Source organism: Priapulus caudatus, unplaced genomic scaffold, assembly GCF_000485595.1.
Source record: "Priapulus caudatus unplaced genomic scaffold, Priapulus_caudatus-5.0.1 Scaffold383, whole genome shotgun sequence".
Taxonomy (NCBI): domain Eukaryota; kingdom Metazoa; phylum Priapulida; class Priapulimorpha; order Priapulimorphida; family Priapulidae; genus Priapulus; species Priapulus caudatus.
In genome coordinates this window covers 241456-256267 of record NW_014577444.1, presented here as the reverse complement: position 1 = coordinate 256267, position 14812 = coordinate 241456, and the positions used below count along the sequence as shown (strand labels likewise).

General features: G+C 45.6%; 1 protein-coding gene and 1 long non-coding RNA gene across 3 annotated transcripts in view; one reads left to right on the top strand and one right to left on the bottom strand.

Moving 5' to 3' along the window:
• LOC106809778 (tenascin-like) overlaps window positions 1-2469 on the bottom strand; it is a 16103-nt gene extending 13634 nt beyond the window's left edge. For both annotated transcript variants that reach the window (XR_001393907.1, XM_014812982.1), the window contains exon 1: window positions 1718-2469. Coding sequence is in view for 1 of the 2 variants with exons in the window: in XM_014812982.1 (XP_014668468.1) it covers window positions 1718-2188 (471 nt within the window). In the remaining variant the exon portion in view is untranslated. The remainder of the gene's footprint in view (window positions 1-1717) is intronic.
• Window positions 1-3749, top strand: part of LOC106809779 — a 4101-nt gene extending 352 nt beyond the window's left edge. Inside the window, exons 2-3 of the long non-coding RNA XR_001393908.1 lie at window positions 952-1030; window positions 2880-3749. This is a non-coding gene — a long non-coding RNA (uncharacterized LOC106809779). The remainder of the gene's footprint in view (window positions 1-951; window positions 1031-2879) is intronic.
• The last annotated feature ends 11063 nt before the right edge of the window (window positions 3750-14812 follow it).

Below are 14812 nucleotides of genomic sequence, written 5' to 3'. Positions count from 1 at the left end.
TTTGTGGGGGGCACGTGCCCCCCCCAGGCCCCCCGTAGCTACGCCCCTGAGTGTCAATGATCATGGATGCAACCGTAAAACCCTTTACTAAAATGTGGTTTGAACCCTCTTTTTTTGTATTATACTGTTCTAACGGCATTATTTTTAATTCAATTTTTTTTATCAAGCATGAATTTTTAGTGGGGGGGGGCACCTGGGAGGGCACAGAAAATTTGTGGGGGGCACGTGCCCCCCAGGCCTCCCCGTAGCTACGCCCCTGAGTGTCAATGATCATGGATGCAACCGTAAAACCCTCGTCGCACGCCGACCTCACCACTGCTTCACACCTCCCCCTTCATTAACAACTAAATATCTACCCCACATCTCTTGGAATTGTTTCACGCTACGGCCCTGGTTGTAGTGTGAGAGAGAGAGAAGAGAGAGAGAGGGGGAGAGGGGGAGAGGTAGTGTAATGGTGACATCAGCTACTATACGAGTACTTTACTCTAGGAGGAACATGGGTTAGTGATAGAGTCAGCTAGGTGGCTGTGAGAGACTATGGTATTAGTGTGATTGCGAGGGATATATTGAGAGAGCAGTGTCGAGGCCGGTGGTATGACACGTATAACGTTTTGAGTGCACGACAGGCCTCAGATTTAAAGACGCTCTGCACACGTAATTTACTCCCCATTTAGTTTATAGATGCACGATTTCAGTAGCAGAGGTGAGGTACAACTCTGTAACGTGAAGCTAAACGTGGCGAGGGCAACATATTATGAGAATAATCTCTAAATGCCTCATGACTTTTTACAAAGTCTAGTTTATGTCATAAGTAGCATGTATATGAGTCATATATAGTCATAGTATATAGCACACACTATAGTGAGATGAAGCGTCCGAATGTCTCACTCGTATAGGTGGTGGTTGTGAGTGTGGTGCGTAAACGAGTGCCCTCGCATTTTCGATTTACAGGAGTGCCGACGTCGTGACCAGCTGTCCGGGAGCACAGATAGGAGCCCTCGTCTCCAGGTGGACCCGCGACGACTTATCGGTGAGCAATGTTCCCACAGTTCACTCTCACATCGCGGAGTAATGTTCTCACAGTTCCCTCTCTCACCGCGGAGCAATGTTTACTCAGTTCCCTCTCTCACCGCGGAGCAATGTTCTCACAGTTCACTCTCACATCGCGGAGCAATGTTCTCACAGTTCACTCTCACATCGCGGAGCAATGTTCTCACAGTTCCCTGTCACACCGCGGAGCAATTTTGATACAGTTCCCTCTCTCACCGCGGAACAATGTTCTCACAGTTCCCTGTCACACCGCGGAGCAATGTTCTCACAGTTCCCTGTCACACCGCGGAGCAATGTTCTCACAGTTCCCTGTCACACCGCGGAGCAATGTTCTCACAGTTCCTTGTTACACCGTGGAGCAATGTTGATACAGTTCCCTCTCTCACATCGCGAAGTAACGTTCCACAGTTTCCTCTCGGCACTGCGGTAAAAATGGTATTTTTCTCTGGCTCATTCGTTGTCACTCCTCGGTCTCGCTCTCGCGCTCATCACTCTTCACTCTTTTACACGCGTATACACACAACACACACACGGACGTTATGTGTGTGTGTGTGTGCGTGTGTGTGCATGTGCGTGCGTGTGTCCGCGCGCGTGTGAGTATGCATATATTTATTATATGTATATAGGGGGCCTATTAGTTTTATTCTACTTGTATATACATATATACCTGTGCGTTGACAAGCTGTTGCATCTCCATCTGTGCTCGCAGCAGCGCCACCTTGTCGTGTTCCTCCTGCTGCGCACCCCGCAGCTCGGCCATCTCCTTCTGCAAGAATTGCACCATCCCGACGACTGCCTGGTTGATCGTGGGCTTCGGGCCTACCATCGACGCGTGTGTTGTCCAGTCCCCGACAGTGGAAGCCTCGGTCACACCGACACTGCTGCTGGTACTGCTGCTGGTACTGCTGCTAGGGGTGGTGAATGGTAAGACCGACGCCGCGGACTCTGTCGGCATGGAACTCTCGGCGACGTCGGGATAGTTAGCGATTGCGCTCTCCGCCGAAGCCTCCTCCTCCGGCGGCTGCACATCATTCTCACTAGATGCACCCGAAGCGCTGCTAGCCGAAGCCGACCGAGAAGCGCATGATACGATCACGACAAACAGGAGCCAGTAGAACGACGCAGGCTGTTCACCCATTCTCCCTGTTACGTAGTCGAGGCGATGACTGAGGGCGGTGTGACGTTGCTGCGGCGCTGTCTCTTTTAGTAGCACGCACGAGGTATAGCTTCTCCCGGCGGATCGCGTTTTAAGACAAAACTTTCGACTGCACGTCAGTGTACTGCACCGGTATATCAACCTAGGAACAAGCAGCGGGCGCCAGATGGAGCGAACGACGGCCACCGAACAACGGTGATAGAGTGACTGACAACGCAGCCGCAGACGCCTCCCTCGAGTCCGTTAGGGGAAATTATAGTCGGGTTGACCGGTCCATCCTCTCGCGTGCGTGAACAAGGGGGGGGGGAGTGGAAAGATGCGCGCCGTGCACGTCGCGACGGCCAGTGATTAATGACGACTTCCGGAAAGCGCGGGACTCGTGTACTTAGCAGCTGGAGCGAGAACGATCGTGTTCCGCTCTCCCTTGTTTATCTCAGGAACAACAACGACTCCCCTCGCGTACAAGGTGCGCACGCGCGTCACACACACACACACACACACACACACACACACACACACACACAGGAACGGATAATAAAAGGGTGTTGTCACAGTTACTTGACGCTGTGCAATATCGATAAGGAATGTTCGTAGAGAAGTTTAACGCGAACAGTTCATGAGCCGCTGCACGCTAACCGTTAAATACAAACGTAAGCTATTGTTGCCGTTGCAGGGACGGTGGAAGAGCTCGGGAAGTCTAAAGACTGCGTGCAAGCCATGATGATTTCCAACGACGCTCTAGCTGGTGTGTCTCAGTAGAAACAGCAGGCACACTCCTTAGACATGAGTAGCCAGTCATAAGGGACGGTTGGTTGCGCCCACAGGAACGGGGTGGACGACGGGTGAGGTGGTTGGGGGAAGATCACAGCCGCCGTTTGAATTCGGCATAAATCTGCAAGTTATATATGGTTGATCGAGCTGATACCATAAATATTGATGGTCTCTCATACCCGATCAGAAATCCGTAGCTTTATAACACTGATATTTTTTCCCGTTGTTATGACAACGAAAATAAGAGAGACCCCACGCGCCGTTTATAGGCGCGCAGAAAGGACGCTTCACGTAATAATGTTGATGCAATACGTCGATACAAGGTATAATTATGCGGCTATACATGAGCCCCGCTTACGGGCTACGGTTCCACTGTATAATAAGTTAATTATAATAAACTCGAATTAGTATTATAAATAGTCGAATTTGTAAACATAAATAAGAATAATTAACTCTTATTCACGCTGTATAAATACGTTTAATGCACAAATCAAAATCAACTTGAACCTTGCATTCTACGTACACCAACGAGGTGTTATATTTGTCGATTCTTGTATACCTAGATAGATCTTATCGTAATTACTAGCTTTATTAACTCATAGTCATATGATTCAGCTGCCCGTTTATGTACTAATATTTTTGTTTTTTAGGGGTGGCAGACTTTGATGACCTGAGGGTCTTTCGCCACCCCAGTGCTATATCTATCACATTATATATTGTGACCTTTCATTCTAATATGTATCGTTGTATACTGAATGTAAATATGTCTTATACACAAATAAAAAAAATTGAATTGAATTGAATCCACGCTTGTATGCGACTGTGGGAATGGCGTCATAGGATTTCATTGTTTAATATGAAATAATCATTATTTAGATATAAATACAAAATATTCACTGAAGTGTGAAATATTCACTGAAGTGTGAAATATTCACTGAAGTGTGAAATATTCACTGAAGTGTGAAATATTCACTGAAGTTTCTTCAGACGGTGTACGGTATTTGTGGATCTGTATATTATATTGGTAATTCCTCCCTTGAACTTGTCACCAGATAGACGTACCTAATAAGAATATGATACAGTACCTCCGGAAATTATTCTATTGAAAGACAGTAAGGTTACAGTCTTACGGCCGCGTCGGGCTAGTTACGTAGTAGTAATAGTTGATAACTATAATACCCTTGACCCACCGAATTCGGTATTGACCAATGCGCATCAATGCGCATTGTAACCGAATGACATAATTCGATTTCATATGTGATACGTTGACACACCGAAAGCCGATACGATTCAGTTCGTTTCTGTACGATTCTGTTACGTACATACCGAATACGGATCAGAACGGTTCGCGAAAAGGAGATTCCAAATCCTGACGTCATAGCGAGGTGCATTCTGGGTATTTCCAACGAGATCTTCACGAGAAACCACGTGATTTCATCAAGTGACTAATCCCAAACCGAACAGAACCGTGTTCGTTGACACACCGCCAAACAGAACTGAAACGAACCGTAAGCGAACTGCACAATCCACCTACGTATGTGGACTGAAAATAATGCGCATTGATGCGTATTACAACCGTATCTGGTGTGTACTTAACCGCGTGGAAGCGAATCAATGCGCATCAAACCGCATTGAAAGTTTGGTGTGTCAACGGTATTTATAAGTACCATCTGTAAAGCCTCATTGGCAGGTTAATTAGCATTTAAATCAACAAGATCAGTGGCGCGAAACGCAATAACGATAAGAAACAAGTAATGAATCATTGACAATGGCTGGCCGAATTCATTGTAAACTTGACAATAGATTAGACGGCAATATGAATGATAATTGTGAACAATAAACATTATGACGAACCGTGCCATATACCGGCATGTTTGTAACATCGGCATGTCGGAATGTCCGCCTTAGTTCCGCCGTTACGCTCGATACATTAACCGGCCGTGCCTCAATGCTCATGGTGCAAGTGACACGCTAATAAGGTTACCCAAGAAGCAAAATCAATATATCTCCACGTGAGTCATGCGTCATATCCTTCATTATACTCAAGAATCCGAATTAGAAGCCATTGCGTGCGCAATATGCAGGTAACTGCCCGCGATATACCCATTATGGGATGCTCTGCTATTAGATAGCGAGACGTCATAGCGGGGAGAATAATGATATATGAAATATGAATAAAACCAAAACGAGGAACCGAAACTTACTAGGAATTACAACAATCATATTGTAACAAATCCAAATAAAGACAGGGGAGGTTACGTTGTAAATATCCGCGGGGTATCAGTAAACAATTGTGTATATAGCAGCATATAAATACATAGTATAGTGTGTGTATAGTACCGATGTGTGTATTATGTGTATAATCTGTGTATCTGCGTAAACATGTAACGATCGCAAACATTCACTGAGTGAGGAATTCAGATGTGCGTAGCACGCGCACGTTCGCACCCACCGGGCATTGGCATTTTCCTGGCATTTTTCTTGAATCGGAAACCGGGCGAGAACACCTGTATTAAGCACGGCGACAAACAGCGCGCTAATGCAGGCTTCTCAATCCAAAGTATAACGTTCGCGCACGACAACGATGACACGCCGGCGGATGCATTGCGGATCGATGAACTCACCCCCCCCCTCGGTCGCACACGTGCGTCCAGCCTCTCGTATACCCGCGGCCACAATAGTATACACGGGCAGAAAATGTCGCGCGTTCGCTAGCGCGCATGCCCCGCCCACGGCTGCTACGACCGTACCTACCTTGTTACTCTTACCGCGTGATGATGTTGTACAGGTATTGATCACTACGCGCAGTGTCTGCATGAGGCAGTGCAGGTGTGCGCGTGCGTCTGGCATTGCTTCAGGATGCAGAGCGACAGGAGGCGTTAGAGGAAACGTACTCGTGTGAAGGTTGAGCGACGACTCTCGTCGCAGCCTTGACGACTTCACCAGAGCGAGAGAGTACTGCCCGAGCGATCACCGGTTTATGAAAATCAATAGGTAGAGCTGAGATCGCTCGGCGAGAGAGATGGATTATTAACCGGCGTGGAAAAGATACAAAGAGCAGCAGCAGCAGCAGACAGATGTCATATATCTACGTTTTACGAGCAGTGCAATATTTTCCATATACAGTCTACCGGTGCATTGCTAACGGTGTTATTAACAACGACGGGATTTTTCGTGAGTAACGACGTCAAGATTTAACGTGAGTAAAAACAACAATACATTGTAGTAGCAACGACAATTTATAATGTTAGTAACAGTGACAGTATATAATGTTAATACCGCTGACAAGCTTTAACACTAGTAACAACTAAAGACGACATATAACGCGACTAACAACGATTATATATAATCATCTTAGTTATATCTAGATATATATAATCTTAGTAACAGCGACAACACCTAATGTTACTAACAATGACAAGATTTTACGTTAGCAAAAACGACAGTGTATAATATTAATATCAATGACAACTTTAAACATTAAAGTTTAAAGTTGTCATTGATATTAATATTATACACTGTCGTTTTTGCTAACGTAAAATCTTGTCATTGTTAGTAACATTAGGTGTGACAACGAAGGATAATATATAACGTTAGTAACAACGACAATATATAGTGTTAGTAACAACGACAAGATTTCAAGTTAGTTACAAAGACAATATATAATGTTAGGAACAATGAAAAGTTATAACATTAGTGATAACGAATGACAATATATTACGCGACTAACAACGACAATATATAATATTAGTAATAACGACAACACTGGGGGGTTCGTACGCAGGTGTTGCGTCAACGGCGAACACCTATACAGCTCACGCGTTTCTCGCAGCCGAAAAACGAGTGACAACACCACGGCCGCCATGCCTCACCCGTCTGCCGGCAGCGCCGCCACCTTTCCGGCGGCGGGCGAGAAGAACGAGCAGGCGAACGGGAAGAAGCCGAAGTATCACCAGCGACCGAGCACGATGCAGACGCTGAATGAAAGTACGCCGTCACGCGTCTCCCGCCTCCCGCCAAACTCACTCGCCTCTCTCGGCGTACAGGCCGCCCGCAAGCCGCCGGGCACGTCCGACTCGCAGAGGGCGCCACCGCCGGAGCCGGACGTCGACGAGCTCGAAGCGAAGGACAGCGACGACTCGGGGCTTGGCGGCGACGCGCGTGACGTCGGCGCGCCGGCCGAGACGAAGCCTTCCGCTAGCAGACGCGTTGGCAAACCCGTCGCGAAACCCGCACGAATTCCGCCGGTGGAAGCCGACGGCAGGAAGAAGAACGACGCGAAGCCGAAGAAGAAGAACAAGCGACGCGACGACGTCGTCGCCGAGCAGGAACCGGCGCCGACGCCCGAAGTCGCGAAGCCGACGCGCAAAGACGCGAAACCGACGACGTACCCGAAGATCAGCCGCAACACGCGAGGCCGAATCGTCAGCACACAGTCGACGGAAGAGGGCGCTGCGCAGCCGGCGGAGAGCAGCCCGTCTCGGTCGCAGACAGGCTCGGAGCGCTTGCAGACGAGCAGCGTGGCGGATGACATCGAGAGGATGCAGCAGTACAGAGAGCGGCAGGAGAAGCTGCAGCACCCTCAGCCACAGCAGCCGTACGTTGATTGTTATCGCTTGATTTACCGCGTGATTAATTATTGGACAGTAGCGCTGGGCGCTAGGTAACCCGCTCATGCGGCTTATTTGCCATCGCACTCATCAATGCAGCCGTTTCACACGTGCGATGCTGTACTACTATTATTTAAACGTATATATATATATGTGTGTGTGTGTGTGTGTGTGTGTGTGTGTGTGTGTGTGTGTGTGTGATGGGCGTGTGTCCGCGTGTGTGCGTGTGTGGTGTGTGGTGTGTGGTGTGCTGTGTGTGTGTGGTGTGTGTCGTGTGTGTGTTGTGTGTGTGTGTGTGGTGTGTGTGTGTGTGTGTGTGTGTGTGTGTGTGTGTGGTAAGGTATCAGATGCTTTTGTCCTCCAAACATTAACACATGCACTAATATACTATTAGTCTAATATCGGAGGGTTGTGTTAAATGTTCGAGGTAATCTATGGGCTCATGTTAATTAAATTACGCATGATAAATCATAAATAGACGAAGGATCGTACACGGAATTTCCCTTGTCATCGTCCATGACATATTTTAGGGAGTCATGCTCCCCTACCCTAATTATAGAATTATTTACTCCTTATTTTTGTAGAAATAATAATAATAATAATCATCATAATAATTATAATAATAGAATTGTTACATTTATGTATTATATATGTATGTAAGGGGTGGGAATTTTGCGCCAAGCTCGTGTTACGAACATTAATATTCCATTATTTACCTATGAACGCGACCTGCGTACCTCGAAGGTCGCATGCACGAACCCAAACCCACGCATTTCTCACGAATCCAATTTCGATTTCCGAACAATTAATCGATCAACGAAATTTTGATTCGGTTACTTTCGCACTGCGTTTTGTTTGCTCGGGTCTCTCTTTACTTGTATCAGGAGCTAATAATGACAATTTTGTCATTATTAGCTCTTGCTTGTATGTGTATGACTACACACATAAGTCAGGCAGCTAGGTCGCTGAGTATTTTTGTAAATATTGTGTTAAGAAATCGATAACTTCGCTAGATGCAACTGCCGCGCGCACAATCAGCTTTTTATGATAGTGCTCCTTCTCGCAGACTAGAGACGAAGTGCATCCATCCTTCGTCAGCTAGCCTACATCATACATGTGTTGCATAATCAATATAAGCAGGCCGAACACGTGCCTGGAACGCCATGGCACACAGGAATAGCTAGCTGTATGTGTAAGGCCCTCTTCCTTTCAGTCACGGGATTCGTTGCAGTATAAGGCATACAGACGGAAAAGCGGCAGACTGCATTGTTCGCAAATCTAACAGATAAAATAGGCCCGCTGTTATATAGTAATAGAGGACTAAGGTGGGCAGTCTATCGTTCTACACAGGTGAATAAAGCTTATAGCAGAAGTAAGATATTGTAACGTTCGTCCCTCTGTACCTGTCCCCCTCGTTGTTCGTCGTGCCTGGCCCTCAGCGCCCTTCGCTGCCAACTAGGGGTCGGCCGAGCCAAGTTCGGACAGGCCCTACGGCCTCCGCGCTGGCTAGGACAGGGTTGAGGGAGGGGGTGTTACTTCCCCACCCAGGTTCTATCAGGTCATGCTAGATAAGATGACAGCCGTACAGTTCTTGTAAGATATATCATATAGGTCTTTTATTATACACCCCGGTCCGCACGTCGACGCGATGGCTGTTCGTGCCTGCACGCGCACTATCAACCACGGGCGCTAGCGGCACAGCCGCTGCCCCCACCACTCCATTTCACGCGGTTACTTGCGCATCCTCATCACGCAGCAGCTCGCGTCGAATCTCCTCCCGCACGAACACAAAACCACTACACCGGCACAGATATGTTGCCACCCCACGGACACGGATACACGTACACTATATACACAGGCACTTGAAGCGTTTCAATAAAATCTAATGCTAACTAAATACGAAATCTATTTACTACCAAATTCCTGTTATTGCCGACAGTTTCCTGTAAATTCCGTCCAAATCCTACGTGCAACCATATACGCTACAGCCGCCATTGCTCTCGCGGCTCCACTGTTACACGCTTACACTAATATATATATAGTACACTATTTACTTTACACTATACATATAACATTACACTATATATATATACAACTATATATATATACATTACACTATATATATATATATATATATATTAGTGTAAGCGTGCAACAGTGCAGCCGCGAGAGCAATGGCGGCTGCAGCGAAATTGCCATCGCGCGTCGTGCGATTCAAATGTGCGACGTCGCGCACGACGTCGCACATTTCTGTTCCATAATTGCCGTCGCGTCGTGTTTTTTATTTCTTCCTCAACTACGACGTCGCCCTTGTCAAACACGACGTCGCGCATTTTCAACCACGGTCGCCCTTTTTCTAACGCGCGACCGCTCGCCCTTTTCAAACAGCGTCGACGTCGCCCTTTTTTCAAACGCGACGTCCGCCTTTTTCAAACGCGACGTCGCCTTTTTAACCGTGTTCCATAAATGCAATCCGTGCGACGTGCGGCCCATCTAATTGTCACTAAAACAAGAGAGCGGAAGTATTCTTTACACAGCTCGAACTCATATACGTAATACTCGTTTACAATCATAATTTCGAAATCTAGAAATTAGATGGGCCGCACGCCGCGCGATGGCATTTATGGAACACGGTTAAAAAAGGGCGACGTCGCGTTTGAAAATGCGCGACGTCGTGTTGTTGAGCAAGGGCGACGTCGTGGTTGAGAAAGGAATAAAAAAACACGACGCGACGGCAATTATGGAACAGAAACGTGCGACGTCGTGCGCGACGTCGCACATTTGAATCGCACGACGCGCGATGGCAATTTTGGAACACCATAGATCTCTATTATCCACTCCTGATAATATCAATATAGTCCTACTTTTAAATGACTTCTGATATTATATCATGTCATTATCTCACTCCTGATTATATTCTGTCACGTTTGAAACTTTCGTCGAGCTGTGTGCAAACACCTATAGCTGTCGCTGGTTTTATATTATTATACCATGCTACTACCGCTATACAGTTTATTGGCTCTTGATGCTGCCTGATACTCTGAGCGTGCAATTACGTATATTGATACGCCGCGTTCTCGCTGCTGCGTGACAATGATGTAGGCTATATACTATTATCTGCATGCGAGGAGGGCATTACATACTGCAGTCATGATTGGCGACCACAACCCGTTATTACTGTTACTCTACTCATTAAGCAAGTGGTTGGACAATTCTATCCACGAACGCCATACCATAATGTTAATCATAAACTAACCTATAGGCCTAAATATAACCTAATTTATATAGACTACCTGGCAGAGATAAAATGATAAAAAGACAAAGGCTCTTAATTAAGTAAGCCTAGTGGAATCTATCAGTTTCTGTTACAAATTATGCACGTATACACACACAGACAGACACACGCACACACGCACGCACACACGCACGCACGCTCACGCTCACACGCACGCACGCACGTGCACACGCACGTGCACACGCACGTGCACACGCACGCCCGCACGCTCGCACACAAACACGCAAACATAATTATGATAATATAAGCCAATCATCTGGCACTTATTCGCAAAGCGGTGCTGAGGGAAGATGAGGGTTAATTATATACGTCGCTTCAGCACCATGATAATGACAGGTATTATCCTACTGCTCATCGCGTGTGAAGTAGACGGACTCCTCGTCTCCAACGCTAAACAATCAATGAAGGGCGTATAGGGCATTGAATGTTGCGCAAGTACAGCATTGAAACGGTAGGCTTATAGCAGATTTTCGCAACAGTCATCTTTAATTCACGTCTGAAGCCGATAATGCTTCGTAAGCGTACGTAACAGCACGTTGTAGTTATAGCAACCATCTGCTGCGTCTCATTAGCACGGCTATACGTGAGTTATACCTACACCCGACACCCGACTGCTTATAATTGCTGCTCTTTGTGCGCGGGCCCCTATGGCGACGTCATCGGTGCAGCAATTTATCGTCATTGCTATGCCGTGTTCTTTGTCCTGTTTATAGAAATGATATAGATAGATGGCCTTTGTATACTATAGTACATAAATTCTATGCGTCATGCAGCTCGTGGCATAGGGTTACATCAGTTGTAGGTGGAGTGCTCTAGGACAGAGGCAAATATCCCCATCCGGGAAAGAGAGACGAGAGTCGTGGCAGTTTGGATCAGTCTAAATATGAATGTTGTCTGAACGTCCGTATGTAACGTAAATGTTAATGCAAAATGTAATGTAATTTAATCTACGTAATGTAATATGTAATGTTACTGTAATGTAAATGTCCGCGTAAATGTCATATGTAATTGAACTGACGTCGAAAATCGATCAACCCTTCTCATCAATGAGCAATATTTTGTCAATAACTTGTGAAGCTTCATCGGCTGAGTAGGGCCGCGTGCCACTGAGAAGCACAGCGTCGCATATAGAGTACTAGATACAATAATGTAACCCAAACACAGGATAGGGGGTAGGGGGAGGAATGTAACCCCCCTCTCCCTATCCTGTGTTTGGGTTACATTATTGTATCTAATATAGTACGTGCGTACGTAGCTCGATCTAGAACTATAGCCCTTCGCTCCGCCACAGGCAGAGTGGCAGAGCGAAGTGGCAGAGCAGGCCTGTAGCAGAGCGAAGGGCTTCCGTTCTAGAGCTAGTAGCCCTACGTACGTAGCAGCTAATGACAGGTTTCGCCCGCAGGTATCAACCGGTGACGGCAAAAATCAAGAACAAGAAGCTGAACCCGATAGAGAAGCGAGATAACGAGCCGCTACTTGACACGAGCCAGCGTTTACGCTCCATTAACGTCGGCCCAGGTAACTGAATACATATAGCACAGTGCTACCCCGCTTAATCGGGACGGGTCGGGATCTAAACATGAACATTTCGCGAGTTAAGTCGTCCGGTCGGTCGTTCCGGTAAACACATAACAACGTGCGTATATGGATTGTTTTACAAAGTCTTATGGCGTCCATATAATGTTTATCCGAGGCCCGATAGCTCCATCATTATTCGTACGCGCGTGCATTTTGGTTGCAGAGCTGAAATCGATAACGGACGCGAACATCGGCAATTCGCAAGAAATTCGCAAATCCGCCGTGAAAAGGGCGATCCTGAGCGAAACGATAACGCTGTCCAGAAGCCTACTCGAAGACGCCACGACTAGCTGCGACAGTGGCGCCGACATAGGATGAGGAGCGGAGCACGCCGCGCGCGTGATTTTTTTCCTAGGTCAATCAAGAACATAGGGCTCTAGTGAGCGCTGCTATTGGTTGAGCTTGTTTCGTCGCTCAATGACGTCACAGTGTCGTCATATTCATAGCACATCCAAAATTCATAATTCCAATATCCATCAATAGCCTATCGAGTACCGCACGCAATTCAAGGCTGAAAGCTCGGTGGATCGAATCCCATCCTTTTCTAATTATTTTCCTGTTTTCTGTATTTTTCTATCTTTATCCGTTTAAACATTTTTTTCCAATTAACGCAAATAGTTACATGATTTATTTACAACATTTTAATAACAACAATTAATTTTTACAACAATTAAAAATTATATTTTTTATATATTTTTTAAAATAGGGTTTGGGTAACGGTTAGGGTTAGGGTTAGGGTCACAATGCAGTGAATGCACCATAAAACAAGAGTTTGAGGCACGTGATTTGTATCAACCAATGGCAGCGCTCACTATAGAGCCCTATGTTCTTGATTGACCTAGGAAAAAAAATCACGCGCGCGGCGTAGTGACGTGACACCGTTAGGCCTACCTGAACCAATGGGTCTATAATTAGATATAATTCCATATTATTATTATATTAATATATATTACATTAATATGATATTAATTATGTTTATTATACAAATTATTATATATAATTTGTCATCATATTAATATATGTATATATATATATTAATTATAATAATATTATAGTAATGTTATAATAACAATCATTTACAACCATGTGATAATTAGTACAGGCTGTTTTACTGACCGCTACGCACGACACTATCGACTTTTACATCGATATTTTCCAGAAAATTCGTAATAACGTCTATAAGTGTATGTTGCCACACTGTAAAAGCCTGTCAAGATCTGCTGCTGATTGCATTGCTCTCAGTGTTCAGTAGAACCGTCACGGTGGACGCAGCGGGTGACGTCAGAGTGCAATGACATGCGCAAGTCTAGGCGCTCAACACGTTGCTTACTTGTTAGTTCTCCTTGTGGAGCCCTTCACCCTCTGCTGAGAAGTAGGTGATATCAACCTGAACAGTTAGCGCTACAGTTACATGCATGCAGGTGCAGATGCGACGCAGGCAGATTTTTTATATGGATAGACTGCATTCGCCTTTCATCGATTGGCGGCAGTAAGCTACGTACATTATTCCACAGCATTAGGCCTATACGGACGATGTTGTTGTCGGGCAGTGTGTCAGCCTCTGTGTAATTTTGCTTTCAAAGAAAAATATCTGCACAATTACCCTGATTCAAAGGACACGCGTAATTTCGTTACCTTTAGAACTATCGACGATCATGGATGTGTGATGTTTAGGCGTATCTTTTTATGGATGTATGTAATAGATATAAATATACAAATATCGTCAGAGCTGATCAATATTTGCATGGATTTGGTGTTTTTTTAATAATGTCACACAAACACACAGAATAGCAATACAAAAATATACACAAATGCATATATAAATATATACTATACCCACAATAGTAATTAACTAGAAAGGGCAGTTGTCACCAACTACATATGTATCCCCCATGATCTAGTATGAATGAAATATCTCTGTAAGGACGGAGAAGGTAGGCAAAGTTAAATAAGTCACAAAGACAAAGGTTTGTTACACATGTGCAAGTATGTTAAAATTGGTTGCCTTAGGGGTTTTGGTCCGCGACACACCTTCTCCCCAAGATGTGTAAGTATACAAAGTTGGCTCGCGCTAGGTCAATTAAGGGCTGAGTTATAGAGTGGAAGGGAAATATGATCAAGGTCAAGGTAAAGGTCAAATAAAGGTCATAGTGACCTGGTTTTGGTACGCTGCGCACCTTCTCCCCAAGATGTGTAAGTATACCAAGTTTGGTAGCGCTAGCTCCATTAGGGGCCCGAGTTATAGAGCGGAAGGGAAATATGATCAAGGTCAAGGTAAAGGTCAAATAAAGGTCCTAGTGACCTGGTTTTGGTACGCTGCGCACCTTCGCCCCAAGATGTGTAAGTATACAA